At 41.0% G+C, this 25441-nt stretch overlaps 1 protein-coding gene across 1 annotated transcript in view; it reads left to right on the forward strand.

Annotated features, from left to right (window-relative positions):
* The window catches only part of LMNB1 (lamin B1), a 54187-nt gene extending 29781 nt beyond the window's left edge, over nt 1-24406 (forward strand). Inside the window, exons 4-11 of the mRNA XM_047730339.1 lie at nt 1119-1289; nt 2642-2767; nt 8713-8933; nt 9769-9994; nt 12031-12135; nt 15695-15814; nt 21124-21231; nt 23718-24406. Coding sequence (XP_047586295.1) covers nt 1119-1289; nt 2642-2767; nt 8713-8933; nt 9769-9994; nt 12031-12135; nt 15695-15814; nt 21124-21231; nt 23718-23759 — 1119 coding nt within the window. The 3' untranslated portion in view covers nt 23760-24406. The remainder of the gene's footprint in view (nt 1-1118; nt 1290-2641; nt 2768-8712; nt 8934-9768; nt 9995-12030; nt 12136-15694; nt 15815-21123; nt 21232-23717) is intronic.
* Nucleotides 24407-25441: the final 1035 nt, after the last annotated feature.

The following is a 25441-nucleotide window of genomic DNA, read 5'->3' on the forward strand; positions in this document are numbered from 1 at the left end:
AATATATTTCAGTTCCTTATTATGAGCAGTTAAGGGAGTGAGAAAGAGGAAGAAGGAAAACAGGAAGAGGAGGAAAGGAGGTAGAAAAAGTGCAAAATTAGTTGTTGAACTAAACCTTTTATTTACATGATTGACGTGTCATTTGCTTCATTAAATATATATGAGCCCTGGGAGGTTAGTAACAGAACTGGAATCTGAACCCTGGTTTTCGGATTCTGTCAAGTGCATTTTCCTCTGCAATGAGCAGTTAAAAGAAAGATGAAGAAATGCCTAGGGAGTCATATGCAGGAGGAGGACACAGGAACAAACATCAGTGGGTAATATCCCCCTCTTGTGGGCTCTTTAATTATTGCCATTAAAGACAAATCTTGTATTTTCAGAGCTAGAAGCTGGAATGGAAATTTTATTCTTGGACTGGGGTTCCTAGCCATTTTAGTTTTGGATAGTCCTTAAAACCTGAACTGAAGGACTATGCCTACTAATTCTGTTATTTAATAGTGAATGGTCATATGTACTTAAGAGAGTAAAGTAATATTGGTAATATGTTTCCATATCTATTGATACTGATACCTTAGCACCAGCTGTTAACATAAGGCACATAAATTAGCTTGCTCTGCCTATTGCATTCTTAGTATGTTTAAGAAAATAGTTTTCTTAAGCATAAATCTTCTAGTTAGTTTTTCTGAGCGGCAAGTTTAACTTTTCATGTGCATTTTTTCTGGAGACATCCTTAGGATCATCATCATACCAGTTTAGAAAAACAATGACCATTCAGTGTACATAGTTAGTGTATGATTTCATGGTAGTGCTGTAAGGCTTCCAGGCCATTTCTTGTCTTCAGAGAAATACATAGCTATGCCACTGATAAGAAACATAAAATTCTTAGAGCTTTAGCTGCCACCCCCAGGGCTTTAGCTGCCACCCCCACTTCTGTTGTTGGTTCTAGCTCAAAAATCTTATCGTTTGAAAACAAAGGCAAAAATAGGTCTGTTCACATGGCTGCTCTAGGACACACCCAAGGAGGTGGGTTTTAATACTTCATATGGCCCTGATGTTGCAGAGACGTGTCCCAGGGCAACTGTGGTAGATAACTTGGTTTTCTGTGATCTTTCCCCCAGGAGATCAATGAGACCAGACGGAAGCATGAAACTCGCTTAGTAGAGGTGGATTCTGGACGTCAGATAGAGTATGAGTATAAGCTGGCTCAGGCCCTTCATGAGATGCGAGAACAGCACGATGCCCAAGTGAAGCTGTACAAGGAGGAGCTGGAGCAGACTTACCATGCCAAAGTGAGTGGTCTCCCCGAGTGCCCGGAACCCTTACCAAACTCACCCTCAGGAGCGTGACTTGATGTCTGCTTCGTTCTAATTTTCTTTAATGAGTTCCCCTAGTCTCTCTGAAAATAGAAAATGGACTTAAAAAAAATTTCTACCAAGTAAATGTTACTAGAAATTATTCAAAGAGAGTAGAGTTATTTCACTTTTATCAGAGGTTAAGGTTTACCTTTCTGTCCGATCACGTGTCATGTCATAGTAGTGAACCCTAAGCCTCTGAAAATACTTTTCTTCCCACAGCACATGCTGATTCCGCTGTCCTGTGCATCCAGTTAACCATGAGTGCTGGGCAGCACCTCATCAGACTTCCATGGCGTCACTGTACATAGTTTGTGACCGCCACACTTTGGGCCAAGTGAAAGTCTCTGAGATTTCTTCCTCTGCCACTTTTACTCATTTAAAAAAATATTCTAGAAACTTCTCACGTGTGTACACACAGATCATGCAAAAATCTTTAACACCAGTGAGTACAGGCTTTCCTCGTAAATGGTTTTATCCCAGTGTGTTAAATGTGGCATGATTTGATTAAAGAGAGTTATCAATGAAGACTTAGAAAATTAAGGTCATAGAGGTGTTGTAAATAATTTCTATGAATGGCCTCAACTGTTGATGTTGCATTTAACCCATGTTATGAAGTAATTGGCTAGTGAAGCCCTACATCAGATTGTCTAACACTTACTTAGTGCTAGGCATTGTGCTGGGCAGTGAAGGAGGTCAGTCACTTAGACTGTGGCCCCAAAGGAAGCCAACAAACAGCCAACAAATGTGCCTCATACACATGCAGAACGGAATGTTATGGGCATCTGGAGAAATAGGATGTTTCTGTCTAAGGGGCTATTTTTTGCTTCTGAAAGGAAGTGTTTCTCTTGGGACATAATCTAAAATTAGTACTTTCTGTTTTTGACTTTATCTTCTGTAATTAGATTTGGTGGGTTAGAGATATGTGATGTTTATTTTCCTATAGACATCACCCACAGTTAAGTTGCTACTACCCATTCCCCTTACTTGCAGTATTAACTGACATGTTAGAGATATAATGGGTGAAATATTTAAGTAATACACTTTGGAGAAAGACCTAGGTGTATTACCATCGTTAAGCACAGGTACTGGGAATTGAGCCTGAAGTCAGAAAGACTGAAGAGAATTCGTACCACGTCAGTAACTTCATGATGCTTTTCCTGTTTCATCAGCCAGTTACCAACAGGGCTTAGGTTTGAGATGAAATGCCTTGAAGTGAATCATACTTCCTTATTCGTTTGTTCTAAGTCACTAGGTAAGACTGACTATTGGTTTGTTTCTTCTTTTAGCTGGAGAATGCCAGATTGTCATCAGAGATGAATACTTCTACTGTCAACAGTGCCAGGGAAGAACTGATGGAAAGTCGTATGAGAATTGAGAGCCTTTCATCTCAACTTTCTAATCTCCAGAAGGAGGTAAGTAAGCATCTTCCTCTAAGAAGAGTCCAAGTTGCATGTGAAGGCCACCTTCCCCACTGTCGTCTCCCTGCTTTGCTCTGCCTGGTGTCACTTTTCAGAGAGCACAGTATTTTCTGCACTCTGGTTTCCCAACGCTTTCCCGATGTTTTCATTTTGCAATGCATAAACGTTCTCTGAGCATGACCATTATTCCTAAATTAATAGATTATCCAGAGCTCAGGAGGTTTCCCTTAGGAAGTAACATGCCGGCTTATTTCTGGGGCTTATCCCTGGGCCCAGATTTTCTGAGCCATCTAGCAGCCTCATCTTGACACTCTTCCTGACATACTCCTTTTTAATCACATTTGGAAACCATAATAGGAAAAACACACAGAAATTGTTTGTGAGTAGTAAATGCTTTGCTATCCTAGACAGTTCTCATAGTGTTTGGACTCCTTACTGATCAAGGTCATGGGAAAGTCGCATTAATGGTGCATTAAGAAATTAGTAACTACTTTAGTCTTCGGTACACCCGAGTGACAAATGTTTGTGGCAAATGATTGCATTCCTGTGCTGACCGAGTGCTTGTGAGTGTGTGACAGCGCTGTCTAGGTGCAGCTTGGGCAGCGTGCATGTGGAGATCCGTGTCTGTCCAACGGTCATGTTGGTGTGGACACAGAGCGCACAAGCAGCTACCTAGGTACTCAGAAGGCTTTCACAATCTACTTCTCACCTTAATTACTTGAGAAGAATCTTCAGCTTCCTTTTCCCTTCAGGGAGATTTTTATTCTAAATTTTCTGTGTAAGAATAAACTTTGTTTTATTCTTGACTAAGTTTTTCTTCCTTTATGTTTTTTCTTTTCCTTTTTTTTTAGTAAAACATTTTTCTGATTATAAAACTGAAGATATTATAGGAATTTAGAAAACAAGGCAGACAGGGAACTGCATAAAATTGAGTAGTGTAAACAAAATTAAAATAGAAGCTTTTACATTGCCTCTATCACATGTGCTTTATTAGTTGTAGCATAATCTAAAAGACTATTTTAGACCTATTTTGTCCCGATAGTATTTTGAACTTTTCCTGTAGCACTAGAGATGGAAGGATCTTGAAAGTTCACTCAGACACAGACCTAGGTGAATTTAATTACTTGCCCAGAAGCTACACGTTGATAGATGGGTTTCTCTTCTAGTTGCCAGTTTTTCCCTTTACCTCTCACTCTCTTCAAAGATAATCTTTTTTCCATGGCACCATCTTAGTAACTACCTTTCCAAAAAATAGACCCCTATGTTCTTACTTCGAGTTGACATTTATTACTTTTCTCTGTTTAATTAATCATATTCTAGTTATCCCCTTTCCCTCAATTTCCCGTGTCCCTACCTTTTTTTTTGGCTGCTTCATATTCCCCTTGATGATGCTAGCTGTAGAGGTTTTATAGACTGGGGTGGGGCAGGGGGCTGTCTGAGACTTGCCTGCTGTTGGGACAGTGAGAAGCTGGGAAACTTGGTAGCCATGTTTCCTGACTCAGGTTCAGGACTGTTTCCCTGTTGGCTTGTAGGTTCTCTTCCCATCCTTGTAAGATTTTTTGATTAACTTCTGGTTAGTGGTGTTTAAATGATGTTAGGTGGGGCCCTGGGAGTTTCCAGGAGCTAAGACCTTATGAAATAGGAGAAGCACCTTCTTCAGCCAAATAGTTTTAAATTTCTCTGTCTTTGGAGAGCTGAGGGGAGGGGGAGATGTCCTTTTCTCTGTTCATTACTAATACCAGATTTTATAATAAATAATATATCTTGATGATTATCTTCATTAGTTGATAAACTTTAGCCTCTTAGATCGTAAAAAAGAAAAAAGCCACCCCTCTCGGTAGTCCCATTGTGTATCTTAAAAGCATTTGGTGTTGTGTCATACTAGTTTCATCATGCTGCCTCTTAGGCCATACAGTTTCCTTTGGGTTATATGACTCATATTAGTGAAGTACCCCTAAAACTTTATTTAAAATAGACATAGCCTTGGGGCACCTGGCTGGCTCAGTTGGTAGTGTGTGTGACTCTTGATCTCAAGATTGGAAGCTGTACAAGTTTGAGGCCCACGTTGGGTACAGAGTTTGGTGGCTCAGTTGGTTGAGCAGCTGCCTTCGGCTCGGGTCATGATCCTGGCGTCCTGGGATCGAGTCCCGCATCGGGCTCCTTGCTCGGCAGGGAGCCTGCTTCTCCCTCTGCCTCTGCCTGCCATTCTGTCTGCCTGTGCTTGCTCTCTCTCCCTCTCTCTCTGACAAATAAATAAAATCTTAAAAAAAAAAATAAAATAAAATAAAAAATCTTAAAAGTAAATAAAAAATTAAAATTGGCATAGTCTTTAAAATGCTGACTCCAGAAAATATTTTTAAATAAAATAGAGATGGTAGCAGTATTATGTTTTGGAGTTAGGAATTTCATATGCTGCTTATAGCATTTCTGTTATTTCTGTCTGGATTTCTGACCGGTGAAATTAATTGGTTGGTCACAGTCTGTTTGGCTTGTGGAAGACTCCACTGGCATTTTGAAAGCACCTCTCAGTTTTGTTTTTTTAACACCCAGACTAGAAACTTCTATTGTAGCTAGACTCTAGTAAACTAGTACAGTTATGTTACTTACTATAAAATAAGAAAACCAGGACTGTCAAGTCAGTCATAAAGTACTCCAGAGTGAGAGGTGAGATCTTACATGTAACCTAATTAGACCTCTTCATTTTTCAGATGTGACATTGGCTTAGTGAGGTTAGTTGCAGCCTGCCCAGAGTCTCAGAGCTACTTGATGGCAGACTTGGGAAGAAGGATCTAAGTCTGTCTCTCAGGCTGTATTCCTTGTGTTTCACTACATAACAGGTGAAGTGCAGCTGTTGAAAATACAATTCAGATATTTCTAAATGAGTCACAGTAACTTTAAAACTTTTTATACCTTGATTCTGTTTTTCCCCAACTTAAAGAACTCTGTAACTTCAGAGGCAGACCAAGGGACATTTTGGGGTAAACAGATCTAGGCTCAGATGTTCCCTCTGCATCTTGAGTACTTCATGCCTTTCATCAGCTCCCCTTTACATTCTATCTTGTTGCTCATGCTGTCTGCCTCCCACATCAGAAATACAGTGAAGAGGTCGATTGAAGGAGAGGCATTTGAACTTAAATTTTATTAGAAGACTGTGGGGAAAAAAAAGCATGGTTTTTGCAAATGCAGTTCAAGTGCAAGTTCTCGAGGCAGGAATTATGTTTAGCATCACTCTTAAGATGAATGCCCGCTTCTGATACAGTGTCAGTGGCTACTCTGATTTTAGTTAATTGAGTGATTATTATTATTTTTTAAAGATTTTATTTATTTTTTTATTTGACAGAGACCACAAGTAGGCAGAGAGGCAGGCGGGGAGAGAGGAAGGGAAGCAGGCTCCCTGCCAAGCAGAGAGCCTGACGCGGGGTTTGATCCCAGGACCCTGGGACTATGACCCGAGCCTAAGGCAGAGGCCTTAACCCACTGAGCCACCCAGGCGCCCCGAGTGATGATTTTTTAAATAGCCTTTTATTTTGGCATAATTCTAGTTTTACAGAAAAGTTAGAAAGACAGTATGGCAGTTCCCTTCTGTCCCTTCCATAGTTTTCCCCATCTTACGTTCTCATGGCGCGTTTGTCAACACGAAGACACTGCTGTTGGTACATTACTACTAACTAGACTCGGGACTCTTGGGATTTTACTACATGTCTCTGCAGTCTCCCCTGGTCTGTGACAGTTTCTCAGGCTTTCTTTGTTTTTTATGACCTTAGGAGTCTTGAAGAGAACTGGCCACTTACCTTTGTACTGTCCCCCAGTCTGGGTTTGTCTGATGCTTTTCCCATGAGACTGGGGTTATGGGTTTTAAGTAAGTGCCCTTGTCACATTGTATCATGGATCACATGACACCCACAGGGGATCAAGTGGTGATCTCACCTTCATCACTGGTGAAGGTATTGTTTGCCAGGTTTCTCTACTGTCAAATAACCCTTTCTCTCTTTCCATACTCTGTTCTTGGGAAGCAGGTCACTGTGTCCAGTTTACTCTTGAGGGTTGGTGATAGGAAGGAAGCTCCACATCTTGAAGGGAGTATCTACACTGATTAAGTGGAATTCTATGAAAGATTTGTCTCTTTCTTTCTTTCTTTTTTTTTTTTTCAAAGATTTTATTTATTTATTTGACAGACAGAGATCACAAGCAGGCAGAGAGGAAGGGAAGCAGGCTCCCTGCCAAGCAGAGAGCCCGATGCGGGGCTCGATCCCAGGACCCCGGGATCATGACCTGAGCCGAAGGCAGAGGCCTTAACCCACTGAGCCACCCAATACTACCTTCCTTTATTGGCTTAGATGATTCTGTCAAAATGCCATTATGTCCCCGCTTTTTTGAGCACCTCTTGCTTTATGGTGCTATAATATGCTCCAGGCTCATCCTATGTTTTCCCGGCTGTAGCCCTGGGATCAGCCGTTTCTCCAAGGAGCCCTGGTTCTTTTTACTGGAGAATGGTACATAGAATTAAGATCTGGATGCTGAGTGCCTCACTGGTACAGGGGAGTCATTGCTTCTAGGCCTTCTTGTGGTTGGAGCTAGGTCATATATGGGGGTGTGCCAAACCATGTTTACACACTTTCTGTAATTGTATCTCTGGCCACTTGTATTTATATTAAACTAAACCCACGTTCATACAGATATTTCTGACTAACTCCATACCACAGGGTTCATTTTTGGCCTACTTGCTTATCTATAACTTTTCTCTTTGAGAGTGAAAAACCTGTTTTCATCCACCCTGTTTACTTATTTGTTTATTCCCAGTGTGGATGTAAAGCACTTTCAGAATTTGTAAGCCATACCCCTGTGAGAAATGCATGTACTACCTAGAGTGTAGTGTTATCCGCATAGTGTAGATTCCACTTTTGATTTCTAGCCTTCCAGATTAGATTTTCATACAGTATATGCCTTTCCTTCTCTGATGCTGCTGCTTGTAATTCTAAGGGTGTGAGCTATCCATCAGTCTTTTTGAGTTGATCACCTTTGTCATTTTTTTAAGCTTTTTTAATTTATTTAACACAGATCACCAGTAGGCAGAGAGGCAGGTAGAGAGAGTGGGAAAGCAGGCTCCCTGCTGAGCAGGGAGCCCGATGTGGGGATCTATCCCAGGACCCTGAGACCATGACCTGAGCCAAAGGCAGAGGCCTAACCCACTGAGCCACCCAAGCGCCCCAACCTTTGTCATTTTCTGAGGCTACTGAGATGAATTCTGTCTTGGGAGGAACGTAGAAGAGTAATTACCTACCCAGACACAAGATTTCTCAGATGAACTTTCTGTTGCAGGTTGTGTGATTTCTCATTTTTTAAATACCAGTTACAAAGTTTTTATATTTACAGTAATACCTTAAAGACTGTACTGCATTGTATAGTCTCTTTATGCTTACTGAGCATGTGAGCACAGGCAGTCCTATGAGGACCCTATCCCTGAGGTAGCCGAATCCCTTCCTCTGGTTTCTGAAGAGTCCTGGCATTTCTCCACAATGTACTCTTGCCTGCCCTTAGATTTCTTTAGTAGGCAAGTTTTCTATCATTTTTAGTTAATTTATACTTTCGAGTGAAATGGCTTGTAGGGGGCTAGACTTTTACTAAAACTGAAGCTTTTAAAATTTTGTTTTATTTGGCCAAATAGAGAAGAATTATATATACATTTATGGCACTTGTATTTGATAAATTTATCTCTTTCCAAAGTCTTTTTATAAGCCAAAACTTTGCTGAAGCTGTATTTTATATTGGAGACATTTTAGTTTTTAAATTCTTACAATCAAAATCTCTTTGGCATTCTAAAGTTAGAAATTCCTTCAGGTTCTGTTTGTTTTCCAGTCCAGAAAATGTTTTAAAAATAGCTGCTTTGTGCTAATGTTGGAATGTTCCTAGAAAGTAAATGTGTTCCTTTGACTCTACAGTCTAGAGCATGTTTGGAGAGGATTCAGGAGCTGGAGGACTTGCTTGCTAAAGAAAGAGACAACTCTCGGCGCATGCTGTCCGACAAAGAGCGAGAGATGGCGGAAATAAGGGATCAGATGCAGCAACAGCTGAACGATTATGAGCAACTTCTAGATGTAAAGTTAGCCCTGGACATGGAAATCAGTGCTTATAGGAAGCTCTTAGAGGGCGAAGAAGAGAGGTAAGCACCTTGGGTGTCACTCTACCTCACAGTCTACATCTTGCCCCCACCTTTTTTATGTAAAGAGTAGTAACTAGGTTTGGGCCTTTGCAAAAATTTTATTTTAACATTTAAGGCAACTTTAAATATTTTCTCTGTTATTTTTTAACACCTAGGTGTAGTGGTAAATAGGTATGGATCATATTTCTACCTAAACAACAACAGATATTGTTTAAGCAGTCTTATTATTATTATTTTAAATGCTGGACTTTTGCAAGATATACAGTCTTTTTCTTGAGCTTTTGATTATTTAATATGTTGTAAAATACTTGATTTGCTTAAAGAGACTTTATAGTCATTTTTCAAATCAGGTTAGTGTATAAGTCCTTTGACACCTGTTAGAAAAGTTTCAAAGGGAATGTGTCTGATTGAGAATGAGAAGCGATTGAGTTTCATTGTTACATACATAGTGATTGTAATTTTGTAAAAAGAAAACACAGGTATGAAAAAATTAGGACAAGCCTATGAAACATAACAGTGATTGTGGTGGGGGTGGTGGTCAGTGGGCTGGTTCCTTCCCGTTTTTTCCACACTCCTGCATTATGATTATATTCTGTTCCTAGGGAAAACATTCAAATTATTACTTTTTAAAAGAACATTGTAATGCACATTCTAGCGCAAATAAACTTATCTTAGTTAAGATGTGTTGGTCTTGTGCAGCACATCTTCAGTAATGTTTTGCTTTAGAAATGTATGTGCAGGAAAAAAATGCATGTGCAGGATATTAATACCCTTGTTTCTAAAGTAGGAAAGGCACAGGTGTCTCATAAATGAAATGTTTGTTTTTTCCATGTAGACTGAAACTCTCTCCAAGCCCTTCCTCTCGTGTGACAGTGTCCCGAGCATCCTCGAGTCGGAGCGTGCGCACAACTAGAGGAAAGCGGAAGAGAGTCGATGTGGAAGAGTCAGAGGCGAGCAGTAGCGTTAGCATCTCCCACTCTGCCTCAGCCACTGGGAACGTGTGCATCGAAGAGATAGATGTTGATGGGAAATTTATCCGCTTGAAGAACACTTCCGAACAGGTGCAAAATAGACCCCCTTTTTTCCAGGAAGGCTTTGCTAGCTGGTAGATCATTTTCCAATTGTCTTAATTCCTCAGACTTCATTTGGTTTCAGTAGCCTTCACAAGAATGAGTTTCCCTCCTCCTTTTTACTTACAATTTCTTGAGTATATGTTCAAATAGGAAGAGGAGATAGTACACTTAGTGGTTTAAAGTGTTTCTCCTTAGCATTTCTTTATGGAGACAGAGCTGTATTTCACACTTGGTCATTCTCGCACAGTGGCCTTCCCAAGGATGAGGTCCTGTTATTCCCTGCCCTAGCCCAGACTTGTGGAAAAGTTGGAATTGTGAGTGTAAATGGGAGATACTCTTTCACAGCTGTTAATGTTGGTAAAGGAAGGAAATGTGAGCCCAGACTCGGATATGTGCAGGGAGTATTTTTCTCTCTAAATGATGGAATGAACACTAATGATTTAATTTGTATGAAGAACAGTATGGAGCCTTATCTTGAAATTATTTGTTTAAAAGTAAACAAAATATTCATTGGGAATTCTGAGGTTTCGAGCTGGGATCTTCAAGAGTACAGTATTGAAGGTTCTCCCTGGCTAGGCATCATGGAGCTGGAGGTTGTGGAGGGGTGTGAGATGATGCTGGAAGGCAGGTCTGAGGGTTCCGTGGAGGTGCAGTGGGATGGATGTCACTTTCTGAAGCATTCAGATTCAGAAGTGTTCAGGATTTGTCACATGTTGTTTGTGAAAATTACACCTTTTCTCCTCTGTCCTGTGTGTGGATGAGTAAATGATTTGGCTGGGCAAAGGAAAGCTAGCAGTTCACATACTAAAGAGAACAGGCTCCAAGCCCTCTTAGTCATGACTTTAAAAGTAAGAGTAGTCTCTGCTGCTCCCTTGTTGTATTTTGGCTCTTTTCAAAAGGCGTTAACAGCCCCGTGTTGAGTTACTCTAAAGCTGGCTTTCAGCTTGGTTTATTCTTGTCTTTGAGTTAGAGATGGGTATAGATTAGTGCATCTAGTTATTTTTTTTATTTTTTATTTTTTTAAAGATTTTATTTATTTATTTGACAGAGAGATCACAAGCAGGCAGAGAGGCAGGCAGAGAGAGAGGAGGAAGCAGGCTCCCTGCTGAGCAGAGAGCCCGATGCGGGGCTCGATCCCAGGACTCTGAGATCATGACCTGAGCCGAAGGCAGCGGCTTAACCCACTGAGCCACCCAGGCACCCCCATCTAGTTATTTTAAATACCCTGCACCCTTCCTCAGGTGCCAGGCAGCCCTTGCCAGCATGGAGCCAGAGGTGATAACCATCCCTTGGGACTGGTCATTGTATCACTGACCCTTTTTAGCCCCTATGCTTTGAGGAAGGGAAGTTAAGTATGGGCAGAAGTGGCATAGAAGAAAACGGTTATATTTTCTTCCATCTGTTTTTAAGCTTATGTGTCTATTTTTGTTTTGTTTTGAGATTTTATTTATTTATTTGAGAGACAGAGAGCAAGAAAGAGCATGAGTGGGGTTAGGGATGGGGAGAAGCAGGCCCTCCACTGAGCAGGAGCTCGACGCCAGTCTTGATCCTGAGACACAATCCCGGGACTCCATCCCTGGACTCCAGTATCATGACCCAAGTCGAAGGCAGGCATTTAACCAACTGAGCCACCCAGGCACCCTTATGTGTCTATATTTTTAAAGCTTAAAGTAATCAAATACTACATGTTTCTAATTGTGATTATGACTGCTAGATTGTATTGTAAATTTCAAAGACCAACCCAATCTAGCAGTGAATATGAACCATTTAGTTTGGTTCACATCCCTTCTCTTCTAGGTTTGTCTTCTTTAAAATTAATTACCTTAATATTAAAACTGCAGCATTATTGAAGATAGTGTTTTGCTGAATGATGAAACCATGTTTTCTTCTTATGGTAGGAAGATGTGAATCAAGAGAAGGCAGCCACAGAGCTATCGTAGCTTAACTATCTGTGTAAATTCATTTGATTACCCATCACTTTCTGTATACTTGATGTGACCTTGTTTTACTCTGTTCATAAATAGGATCAGCCAATGGGAGGCTGGGAAATGATCAGAAAAATTGGAGACACATCAGTCAGTTACAAATATACCTCAAGATACGTGCTGAAGGCAGGCCAGACTGTTACAGTAAGTGAATTTAATCATCATTTAATTTAACTTCACTGTCTTAACTAACAGTTAAAGTGACTCAAGAAAATTTTTGACTTAAAGAGAAGTATTTTAGAATTGAGCATTAAAACATCTTTGACACGATTAGGGAATTATAAGTGCTATTAAAGATTTTAAAAATTCTATCTTATTGAGAGAGGTAATTGACTATTAAAAGTGAAAGTATTGACCTTTGAATTCTTTTTATTTTGTCTACTCCAGTAGATATAAAACAGCTGTCTCTTGACTGACAGTTGTAGCCCAGTCTGATTCAGGAGATACCGCTTGGCATAAAGAACTATTAGGATAATCTGTCAGTGCTAAGGTACGCCTTAACGTGATAGTCATCAGCTGTGGGTGACCCTCAGCATCATCTGGGTAGTGTTCTGGTGTCCAGACCCCACATCACCCTTAGTCATCATCTCTGGTGTTGGATTAGGGACTCACATTTTGAACAAAAATTAGTAAGTGATAGGTCCTGTTGTAAAGAATGACTTTTTAAAACCTATTTTAGAGAGGGTCACGTGGTTTTTACATAGTATTCAAGTTTCTAGATTTATTTATTTATTTATTTTTGTAAAAAGATTTTATTTATTTATTTGACAGAGAGGCAGGCAGAGAGAGAGAAGCAGACTCCTTGCTGAGCAGAGAGCCCGATTTTGGGCTTGATTCCAGGACTCCAGGATCATGACCTGAGCTGAAGGCAGAGACTTTAACACACTGAGCCACCCAGGCGCCCCTAAGTTTCTAGATTTAAAAAGAGATGGGCTTTTGGCACTCTGACTCTCCTGTGAGTTCTAAACAGTTCACTGTTGCTGTGTTCTGAAATGCCACATCTTTAAAAGTCAGTAAATATAGCATACTTTTTAGAAAAGTAGCTTCATTGAGCAAATACAAAATTTTTTTACTTTTACTTAGTAAGTAGATTTTACAAACAATGTGTTGACTTTGATATAGATGTGAAAGAAGTCCACATTTTTATTCCTGAAAGATACAGAAGTAATGATCTCCTTTTATCAGTTCCTTTTAAAAATATTAAACACGTATTTTTTAAAAATTATTTTTATTAACATATAATGTATTATATGCCCCAGGAGTACAGGTCTGTGAATCATCAGGCTTACACACTTCATAGCACTCACCATAGCACATGCCCTCCCCATTGTCCATAACCCAGCAACCCTATCCCTAAACCCCCACACCACAGCAACCCCCAGTTTGTTTTGTGAGATTAATAGTCTTTTGTGGTTTGTCTCCTTCCCAGTCCCATCTTGTTAAACACATATTTTATGTGTTTAAAATTTATGATTGATACACATCTTACTTGGTGTTAAAGATCAAAGGTTCAAATTGGTTAAGACTTCCTTAAATAGTGTGTCATAGAGCTTGATACCCACTGTGAAAATATCAGATGCTAATTTTGTAATGGTAAAAAATGGGAAAAATATCCTAACCACACTTTCCTTTCTTCTTTTCAGTAATTATTATAGTGAGAGAAAATTGTTCAGTCCTATTATGTGTCTAATGGAAGCTGCATAATGTGATGGAAAGAATCTGACATTTTAATTCAGAAGATTCAGATTTGAGTGTGCTCTCTATCTCTCTAAAGTAATATGAAACCATTATGCCAATCATCTGCTTTTTCCACTAGATATAGTTCCTCAGGGACCAAATAGATATATATACTATAGGTCTAGTGGAGAACTCAGTTATCATATGAAATGTAATTTATTTATTTCTTCCTTCCTTCCTCCCTTCCTTTCAGTAGCTAGCATTAAATGAGATAAGAAGCTCTCTGGAACATGGTTGTGATAACTAATCTTACTATAAAATTGTACCAGGCAATAGCAAAGATCTATATATACATATATATATTTCTCTTATTTGTGTTCTGGAATTTTATATATATATATATATATATATATTTGAAATTTTCTTGTAGCCACATTAAAGAGAAGTAAAAAAAGAAAGGTATGAAATTAACTTTAGTACTATATTTTATTTAACTCAATGTATCCAAAATACTCTTCCTGCAACATGTGACCAATATAAAAATGTATTAGCCAGATACTTTACCTTTTGTTTTTTCTTTTTTTCTTTTTTGGACTCAGTGTTCAAACTTACGGATAGCCTCACAGTACATCTCCATTTTGACTAGTCACATTTCAGATGCTCAGACCATGTATAGCTGGCATATTGAATAAGGTAGCTCTGGAACAGAATAGCTTCAGATTAAACGACCCAGTAGGATTGTCAACATTTTATGATTATTATTAACACTAAACCAACTATGATTCCATAGGAACCATGGTGAAAAAGTGTTGCTTAAACTTAGGAAGACACTAACATTCCATATGACCTAACAGCCCAGATTCAATTGCTTTTTGTTTTACCTCAGTAAACACTCCCTGTCGCTTCCTAGTTACAATGCTGATGGAAGATCTCTCAGCTTCAGGTGGGCATCTGAAGGGGACAGGCTCCCTTCTAATCAGAAATTCATAGATTTTTCTCCGCACCTAAAAAAAATACCTACCAATACTATTTCTAGTCTACCTGTTGCCAAGATGTGTCCATTTATATTGTGAAATAATTTGTGGGATGTAAAACTTTTCTTTTTTCGTATGGTCTTTTAGAAACCTTTAAGACCAGGTAGTATCCTGTAGGTAGTATCCTGTAGGTAGTATCCCTACAGATGAGGACATCGAGGCTGGTAGAGTTGTAGTGATTTGTCCAGGGTTCACACCTAGGTTTTCTGACTCACATTTTCTCCACTCTACCAGTACTCTCTTGCCAATAAAATGCATTAAAAATATGGTAGAATTCCCTTGCTTCTGAAAAAGGAAAAGCAATTGTTTGTTTGCCTATTTCAGTAGTAGTCCTGCTTATCATTGATTAATGGGTTATTCGTTCATTCCCTGCACGCATTGTGGAGTTCAGCCGTAGACACTCCTGGGGTATTGTGACACTGCCCCTCATTGGAGACATACCAGTTTCTATAAAGAATATTCTAGATGGGCTGTCTGATGCAGATTTTTTGAGAGGAGTTAGTAGGATCTCTTCATTGACTGCTCTTGACAGCTGAAAGATACTGTTGGAGTGGGTCAGAGGGCTCCATTCTGGAAGAATGGCCCATAAAACCCTTAACTGGGTGCTGACAGGGAGAGCTAATCCTTGCTCAGTGACCCAGCCCTGCTGTGCAGTTAATCCGTTATTCTTCACAGCAATCCCGCTTCTGTCCTATTTTATGGATAATGAGAATAAGGCCACTTGGCACACATTTTGACGTGTTGAGGGCTAGGAGGTGAATGTAGACAGTGTTATCTCAGATCCCTGGGCATCAGCATTCCCATTTATTGGATGGGGAGGCTGGGGCCTACGTAGGCACTCTTGGACCCACGGGTAGTTCTACAGCGAGTCTGAAGCTGGGACACAGTTCTGAGACTTAGAATTAGGAGTTCAGGGTTCTTCATTATGTTGCTGTCAGGAAGATTTGGGAGGGCTGGATTCTTGGTGGACTGATATTCTTTCTTTTTTCTAGATCTGGGCTGCAAATGCTGGTGTCACAGCCAGTCCTCCCACCGACCTCATCTGGAAGAACCAGAACTCATGGGGCACTGGCGAAGATGTGAAGGTTATATTGAAAAATTCTCAGGGAGAGGTAAGGCCATTTTGTCAGTACCACTCCAGTGTCTGTTCCACTTGAAAGTTCTTTGTGCAGGTGTGATATCTTTTCAGCAGTCACATTGAAATGTGAAGTAACTGATTGCTTACACCAGGCCAAGGCTGCTGAGTAAATCAAAGTGAAGAGGACTTCACATTTTAGGAGTGAAATGGGAATGTATTGTGGAGCACTGAACATGAGCACAGGCTCTGGTTTCTGCCTCTGTTGCCCTCTGGGTTTGTGACTTTTGGCAAGTTCCTTGACCTCTCTTAGTCTTCTCATTTCGAAATGGTGGATAATAATAAAGCAAGTCACAGAGCTGTGATAATACTAATGTAATGAGTATAATATAAAAGAGATACTCATTGGGAAACACTCAGAATGTATATATCTGGCCTTTGGTAACTATGTTATTAGCTATTAGCTATGTTCCTAGCTCTCAATGTTTGTGAAACTCTTGAGTTTGAAGATTTTGGAGTGTACCTCTGCTTGATGGCTGTGTTTTCAACATGTCAGTCCTAGATTCTTATCAAAGAATGTTCCCTACCCTTACTGTCCCATCAAGACTCCCATGCCGTATGCACGCATGCATACCTGCCCTCCAGAAATGGGGCTGTGCCAGGGAGGGAGTGGGTGCAGGTCCACTTGCAGTTTCCCCTTTGGGTTTCTTTCTCTGCTCCCGTGATATCAGCTGCAGACCCCTTAACCCTGTCTGGTGCTTGGCCCGTTGGCCTCTTTCACTAGAGTCCTAAGCACATCATGGGCAAGGACCTATTCTGATTTTCCCTGGCACAGAATAGGCCTTCAGTAAGAATTTCCTGGCTAAAAAATTGTAAAAATTAAACACAGACCCTCCCTTAAGTTCAGAGAAATAAAATAACTAACAGCATCTGCTGTAGGTGTTTGCATTCCGAGTCCCATGCCTGGCGGTCCTCCTGTCTGTCCCTCACCAGGCGTGTCTACTGATCTTCGGACTGCTCTTTGTCTGGAATCCTTGTCTACTGGGTGAGGAGTTCCCTTGATCTCAGGCTGAGCTGGGAAGGGAAATGGCCTGTGATTCTTTCACTGTCAACCTCAGCACAGTTGTGCGAGATTTGGGGGGCGGCTCTGGGGTATTCATCCCCGATACTCAGCCTGGTTCTCAGGGGAGCAGCGTTGTTGACCCATGCCGTCGGTCACTTGTAGGCTTCCTCCTGATCTCTCTGCGGAAACCCTTGCTTGTTTCTGTCTCTGCACGTTGGGGTCCTTCCTCTGTGGCCACTGCCGCTGCCCTGTTGCAAGGATGGTGGCTCCAGTGCTGGGCACTCCCCTGACGTTGGCGTTGACAGAACACGGCTCTCTCCACACGTGGTTGAGTGGCGATCTGCTCAGGTCCAGAAGCCCTGTGATGAGGGACCCTGGCTGATGGAGCAGGCTTTAGTGAGCCCTGGGATCCAGGCCTCATCTTGCCGTTTGTTTCTCTGTGAAAATGTGTTCGGGGTACAAGTGATCCTGTAGGAGTTTAGAATGTAGCAGGTTGAAAATCCCCCAAAATATCCCCCTCTCTCTCTGCCTGCCTCTGCCTACTTGTGATCTCTGTCTGTCAAATAAATAAATTAAAAAATCTTAAAGAAAAATTAAAAAAAAAAGAAAGAAAGAAAGAAAGAAAGAAAATCCCCCAAAATAGATGGTAGATACCGTGATGGGGATGGGGCTTGAGGTGGTATTAGAGTGACATCTCCGTAATGCTAACTAGAGCAAACTAGAGCTCAGGTTTTCCTTCATAATTTAAATCTGTGAATATTAAATTATTTGGTTGGTTGGTTTGTCTGTTCTTTTTAACCAACTTCTGTCTTCCGCTAGCTGGGCTCTGTTAAGTGGCTTCTATCAGAAATGAAAATATCATGAATACAATTTTGGGTTGTTTTTTTTTTTTTAAAGATTTTATTAATTTGACAGAGAGACACACAGCAAGAGAGGAAACACAAACGGGGGAGTGGGAGAGGGAGAAGCAGGCTTCCCATTGAGCAGGGAGCCCAGTGTGGGGCTTGATCCCAGTACCCTGGGATCATGACCTGAGCCAAAGGCAGCTGCTTAATGACTGAGCCACCCAGGTGCCTCATGAACACAGTTTTTACGTCTGTGGTTGTCAGACAAATACATTTGGAATTTATTTCTTTAATTCTGAAACTTTTTATTAGTAGGTCCCAGGCCATATTTGCAACAATCCATAATTACCACCATAGAGACCATTGTTCTGTAGGATTGTAGATAATTAGCTTAAGTCAGTTTAATTTTTTATGTAAATTTTCCTCTTGCTGAGGCATTGGAAGTGTCAGAAAACGTAATTAAACTGTCTGTAATGAGACTATACGGGCTCACACAACCAAAAATCCAGAGATAGTGGACTTGATCCAGTGGCTTACCCAGTGTCCTCAAGCATCTTCTGTGTCCCTGTTTTCAGAGTGTCTCTTTGGTTGAGGCAGGATGAGTGCCGGATGCTCCTGGAGGTGCCTTGTTCGAGGTTGGTTCTTTGTGGGAAAGAGCTTCATTCCCCGTGAGTTTTCCATCTGGGGCTTTACTTACATGGTACCAGCCTGGGTCACAGGCTCACCTCTAAACCAGTCCCTGGAGTCTGGAGGACAGAGTTAGCTTGAGCTGCCTTCTCCCCTCCAGTAGCTTGAGCTTGCTCTGCTCCTATGACTGTGTGTCCCATCTCTCTAGGAGAGATGGGGACCCAGCTAAAACTGGGAGCTTTCACTGACAAATGAGGATGGGAATAGTGGACAACTAACAACAGCAAATGTTGACATGCTAAAATAGAATGTCTGTCTGTCTTTCTTTTTAAGATTTTATTTATTTGTCTAGTGGAGAGAGAGAGAAGGAGAGAGAGAGAGAGAGCACAAGCTGGAGGAGTGGCAGAGGGAGAAGCAGGCTCCTGAGATGCAGGACTTAATCCCAGGGCCCTCGGGTCATGACCCGATCCAAAGCCAGAAATTTAACTGACTGAACCACCCACCTGTCTCTAGAATGGTTTTGTTTTTTCTTTTTCTTTTTCTTTTTTTTTTTTAAAGATTTTTATTTATTTGTCAGAGAGAGAGAGCATAAGCAGGGGGAGCGGCAGGCAGAGGGAGAAGCAGGCTCTTTGCTGAGCAAGGAGCCTGACGAGGGACTCCATCCATCCCAGGACCTTGGGATTATGACCTGAGCCAAAGGCAGATGCTTAACCGACGGAGCCACCAGGGCGTCCCTAGAAAGTTTTTCTGTGAGGGAATTAAGAAAGCCATCTCTCTGTACCTTCTGAAATATAGTCATAACTGAAACTTGTATATGTGAATGACAACTTAAGTGTACAGAGATATCATAGTTTAACCGTCGGCTCTTCCACCCACAAAAACCGCTCTGATCTGTATGTAACATTTGCTGATCTCTGTGGTGTGGGTATCCTGCACTACCACTGTGGTGACTTCAGGCTTGTCAGCATGTCGTTACCGCACAGAGCTGGCAGAGGTGAACATGTCAGGTGGCTTCAGTACACTCCTGAGTTGTGTACTTTATGTGTGCAAAGCTTTAATAGGGACCAACTGATAGTACATTTTGTAGACTATGTGGGTCTTTTAGGGTACTTGATAGGGTTCGATATCTTGCTGAGAGGAAATTTTTGATAAAGACATCTATCTATTAGCACCTTGACTAATAACAATTTCCTGGGCCTCACTCTCCCAATGATTTTTGGTTCTAAATTTGTTTTATGATTTTCTATCATTTTTTAACATTTAGCACACTCATTTTCTATACAGGCTTTCTGCATTACATTAATTGGTTTTTAAGTGTTGTCAAATGAAAAGTACTTAACCATATGCTTACACTAAAAGTAGTTAAATTGAATTAATTTGTAATTTGTTGGGAAAGTTGCTTTTTCTGAGTTTCACATTTGAGGACAATATTCTTATGTACCTTAAGAGCCCACATTTCCAGATGAGGTGTCTACACTGGTCACCAGCTGCCTGAGCTGGAATGCAGGAATTCTCTAGCAGATTTTCTTTGACTTTTCTTTCCTCATTTTAGGATGAATTTTGGAAAACTGGGTACTCTAAGAACTTTCTGAGAATTCTTTTTCTGTTTTATATGCTGCTATCCCCCAATTGATCTCTTACTTCAGAGCATTATAATTGACCTAGACTCACATGCTTTTTTGTCCGTGTGGGTTTGGTCAAAGCAGGCTGATATTTATGAAATGGCTATTTGTGTGTGTAGGCACTGACTGAGATCCCAGAACTGAAGTTTCTGACTAATGGAAACTCTCAGAATAGTCCATCTTATTTGTCCATGCAACAATAATCAAGATTCCCCAGAAAATACTAGTGTACACTTTGCTTCATTTATAAAATATATCCTTAGACATATTTAATGTGGAGCTCTCATTTGTATGACATGGTTTTTGGTTTTCTTTCTTTGCCATTTTAAACTAGCTGGTTGCGTGTTAGATTCCAGATAAGCTTTTACTGATGTAATCTTAGCATCTTCATGCATGGAGTTCTCTTTCTTGAGTGACCTTAGGATCTGGTACAGAGTAAGGTGAGCAGCTCTGCGGCTCTCTGTGGGACACACTCATGTACTTGCTGGTCAGCCTTTTGCTTACACAGAGACATGGCTGCATCGTGCGAGTCAGCCTTCTCTCCAGGAGAGTCAGCTGTACGCGAGCCTTTCGGCAGGGAATGGAAGTCGTTCATTCTGTCTTAGCTCCAGTGAGGGACGGGCCTGTTTTCTGTGTGGAATACGTTGGAGCTTCCCCACTAATGTGAAGAAGGGAGGGCTCATCTGTCTTGATTCCATTTCCCAGGAGGAACCAGTTGCTGAAGGTGGAGTGTTGCCACCATGGTCCCCGAGATCACAGCATTTGGCCTTCATTGTCATTTTAGTCAGCATTTATTTAGTACCTTCTTTCTGCTAGGAGCGTGGATCTTGAAGCTGAAGTCTTGGGGAGTGTTATAAAGAATCCAGTGTGCCACACGGTTCCCAGAGCTCTTAGTAACAGAACGGAATCAAAAGCATTGGAAACTTTGCAGCAGGTGTTTCCCATTGGACTCCAGGAGCTCCCCTGCAGGGAATATTGAAGATCTCAGAACAGCTACCAGTTATGCAAAATTTCCTGCCCAGTAGCTAAAGCTTTCGAGGAACCACTGTTTCCTTTTTAAAAAAATAATCCCTACTGTAGGAAAGGTGCTCTTTCTAAAAGTTCGGCAAAGCAAAGTTCCCTCTCCCTGACTGCTTTTGTGATTTTTCAGTATGGTTTTAACTTAAGTTGGAGCCACTCTTGTTTTCAGGAGGTTGCTCAGAGAAGTACAGTCTTTAAAACCACCATACCTGAGGAGGAGGAGGAGGAGGAGGAAGCACCCGAAGTGCTTGCAGAAGAAGAACTTTTCCACCAGCAGGTATTACTTTCACATATTTAAGTTTTATTGACAGAAATAGGGAAAAACCAAAATCAATAGTGAGGTGGTTTTTTTTTTTTCCCCTGTTACTTGCTGAACCATGTAAGTGATTGGCCAGTTGGTGTTGGTTCGTTTTTCCTGAGGGTGTTAGTCAAGATAGCACATTAGAGCGTGGGAGAATACATTAGCACATCTTTTAAAACATTTGTTTTCTAATGATGTCACATTTCAGTTTTGTTTTATAGTGTACCTAGTATGTTGAGGTAGGGCCTGTATATCACTTACAAATATGTATGTATGGGTTGGAATGCATGCTCAAAAAAGAGTTCTGTGAGAGAGAAGTTTAGATCACTAACTTAGAGTATCTGCATATAAACTTTAAAAACCAGAGTAATACTCAACTGCAGTGGGAAACAAAATCCTTGCTATATTAGGTTTCTAATCATCTAATTACAAGATAGATTTTAGCTGATGCTTGGGCTTTTGAGAGCACTTGAAATAAAGAAACTCCAAATTTGATTTTAATTAATTAAATTGGAATTATTAATAAGTAATGAGCGTTCAGTTTATGTTCTCAAGCTGTTTGAGTCAGATGATTAATCAGAATTCTTACCCTTATCCTTGTAAGACTTTGTATCTGCAAATTTATAAATCTCTGTTTTACTTCACTGGCCCTAGTCCTACTCCAAAAAACATTCTTGTATGTGGTTAGCCCCCAGGGTTGAGAACCACTGGAAGTGGGTTGTATGAGGTAGAATGAAGTTTTGCATACTTCCTCATACATTTTGGAGGACTATTTAAGAACAGATACTTTAGGTTTAGCTTGAACAAGAAAACAAGGACAAGATCCATTTCCTACCCTTGCTGGAAAGCGTTATAACAACTGGAAGTACAGTAACAGTGTAAGAGTGGTCTCAGTGCGGGACAAGTGGCTCACAGTAGGAGTTGGAGCAGGCAGATGCCAGAGACAAGGCCACAGGAAGAGTTAAGATCTCCAGGAAGTGTGCTTGTGTGGTGTTCTGAAGGACTGGCAGTGTTCTGAGTATTGAGGACAGGCATTGGTGTTCTGTGGATATTTGAGTTACATGTTGGCTGCCTTAACATATACCCCAGAGCTTAGTGCTGTAGACCAGTTTCTTACTTGCCGTGATGGTAGTTTGACTGGGCTCAGCTGGGCACTTAGTTCTTTTGGTCCACGTGATGGAAAGTGAATTAATGCTGAGGTTGCATTCAGCTGAGATCATGGCTGGGGCTGGAAGGTTCTCCCTATTTCTCTCCATATTCCTTTATCTTTCAGTAGTTTAGCCCAAGCTTAATTATAACATAGCAGCTGGCTTCCAGGAGGGTGAAAAGGATCTCTAAAAGGCAAGGCTCATATTCTCATAGCCGAAGTGAGTCTCTAGGCCATCTCCAGTCCCAGGTGAGAGTAAATAGTCTTCAGCTCTTGATGGGAGGAGTGGCAGAGTCTGTGATGGTCCTTTGTTCACCACAGGGGATGTGTCAAGACTTGGGCACCAAGCGTATCTGTCCAGTTGTGCCGGAGGGTGTGTGTCAGACATACAGGAAATGGGAGCTTGGCAGTAATTGTGCAGTCGGGATGCCTGGGCAGGTAGCGTCTGCACACTGCTGAGCCAGGGAGACCCTGAGACCGAATGCGCAGTCGACTCGAGAAGGCAGACTGCAGAGACGTGGAGGGACTGTGTGCGTGGAGGTTCATGGAGATGCAGGGACGGAACTTGAGTGGGGAGAGAAGGAAAAGAGGTCAGATGGGTGAGGCTTTTAGCTTTTGTGATCAAGGTAGGTAGTGACTTCAAGGTTTAAAAGAGGGAAGATGAAAGAGTAGATATTTTGACTTTGTATTAGAGAATTGGTCCAGTCGCCTTTCGAATTGATTAGAGGTGGGTTTTTTGTGACCTTCAACAAGCCAGTTTCAGCCCAGTCCGGCAGTAAGTCACAAGTTGGACTGTGAGGGAGGGAGCCATTTTGACTTCACATTTGAGGGTGAAGCCAGAGCACATGCTCTGGGATGTGTAAGCGGAGGACCCAGCCCGTCAGGGTCCCTGATGTGGTTCCGTATGGAACCTGCTGACCTCTTGTTTCCCAAGTTATAAAAGGAGGTTATTTACTGAACAGCAGCTTTCAACTTCAGCTGCATATTATAATTACTTAGGGAGCTTTAAAATTACATATAAATAGATACACTTCCCCATTTAAATGAGAAATTCTCATTTAGTTGGTCTAGGGACCTAGATCAGATTTTTTTTTTTTTAAGCTCCTCTGGATCCGAATGTGCAGCTGGAGTTCAGTGTCGCTGTTCTCAAATTTGTTGGAAGGAGTCTGTAAGAAAAGGTTAGAAAGGGTACGTGAGAGATGATAAGGATTCATTCACAGTCAGGTAATACGGATTTGTCCTGTCTCTGCCTTAGTTGAAAGTACTGTTATCTACTTTCTTAGCACTGATCTGTCTTTCTCCTTTGCCTCATCAGGGAACCACAAGAGCATCCAACAGAAGCTGTGCAATTATGTAGACTTCTCAAGTCAACAGTCTTCCTCCAAATAAAGAAGTATGGTAATCCTTACCAACATGCAGTGCAGAGCCTTCTCAGAAGCACAGAATATTTTTGTATTTCCTTTATGTGAATTTTTAAACTGCGAATCTGATGGCCTTAATTTCCTTTTTTGACACTGAAAGTTTTGTAAAAGAAACCATATCCATACACTTTGTTGCAAGATGTGAATTATTGACACTGAACTAACTGTGTACTGTTTGGGAAGGGTTCCTCAAATTTTTGACATTTTTTTGTATGTGTGTTTTTTTAAGTTCTTATGAGAAGGGGAGGGAGGGTAAATAAACCACTGTGTGTCTGGGTATAATCTGAAGATTGCTCCATCTAGATTAGCAATCTGCTCTTGATTACTCTCTGCTATATATAACGGTGCTGTGAGGGGGGGCATTTTTCAATATATCAAACTTTTGTACTGAATTTTTGTAATAAACAATCAAGGCTACAAAAAATTTTTTTTAATAGAAAAGAGAAATTTTGTAAGAAGGCAATATTAACCTAATCATCATGTAAGCACTCTTGGATGAAGGATTCCACAAAACTTTGTTTTATGGTTACTTCTCTTAGATTCTGAATTCATGCGGGGATGGGGGGTGGGAGGGAAGGGTTTCTCTTAAAACGCATTAGCTGTGTTTTTAAAGATAGTGTAACTTGCTTTAATTTCCTATGTTACATTAACAAATAAACGCTGTTTTAATATTAATCTACTGTCTTTTTTAACTTTAGTTAAAGCCTGATTTGCGGGGGAAATACTATCTTGGTTTTGCTTTTCATAAAAATAATTTGGCTGCTTGTTTAGGCTAGTTGGTTTCTTTAAGCTTTGATGATGAGGAAGATAAATAGACTGTATTTGTGTTCTGGTGTCTTCCCCACCCCTTTTCAGTACTCTGTTGTCATTACTAACGGTAGTAACGATAATAAGAGCAGTGGTAATAGCTAAGGTTTTGGAGCCAGGCCTTGTGCGCAGTGCTTTATATTTTTGAGCTTATTAACAATAAGACCGTTCAAAATCACTTCACATAGGAAAGCCAAACAGGAACAGGGACAGTGGCAAAGGATGCTGAGGAAGACATTCCTCTCAAAGGAAGAAGATGGAGATAATACCTAGAATCTAGTTTGACTGTCCTGTAAAGTAGAGAAGAGATACTGAGTAACAGGGACCTTCTAGGGGATGAAGGTGTGAGTGCTCTGACGTAGGTAGGTGTGTGCTGTGGGCCGCTTGGTTGTGTGTGGGGGTGACTAGGCCGTCATTTGTTAGGGGCTTGGGGCGTTTTTGTCATGAGATTGCTTTAGCCAAGTATGTTCATCTTAGAGAAAGTGGAAAGTCTGGACAATCCTTAGAGCAGACAGATGATCAGTTTCGGAAGCCAACCCAGAGTCAGTGTTTGGTTTTCCTTTAAAATATTCCTGCGGGAAGCTGTGCAAAGACTACCAGCTTTCCCTTGAAAATAACTCACAAAGTCTCAAAATTACTGTGCTCTGCAGATTTACTGCAGACTCTGGTGCTGTCACAGACACAAGATAAATGCCGGCGGGGGGGGGATGCTCTGTCTGGTGAAGCAGATAAAATGATCACTTCTCAACACAGATGGATCTTCAGAATGAGAATGTCCCTGTGGATGGCCAGCCACGGCTTGGAACCGTTT

This window comes from Lutra lutra, chromosome 5 (assembly GCF_902655055.1).
Source record: "Lutra lutra chromosome 5, mLutLut1.2, whole genome shotgun sequence".
Taxonomy (NCBI): Eukaryota; Metazoa; Chordata; class Mammalia; order Carnivora; family Mustelidae; genus Lutra; species Lutra lutra.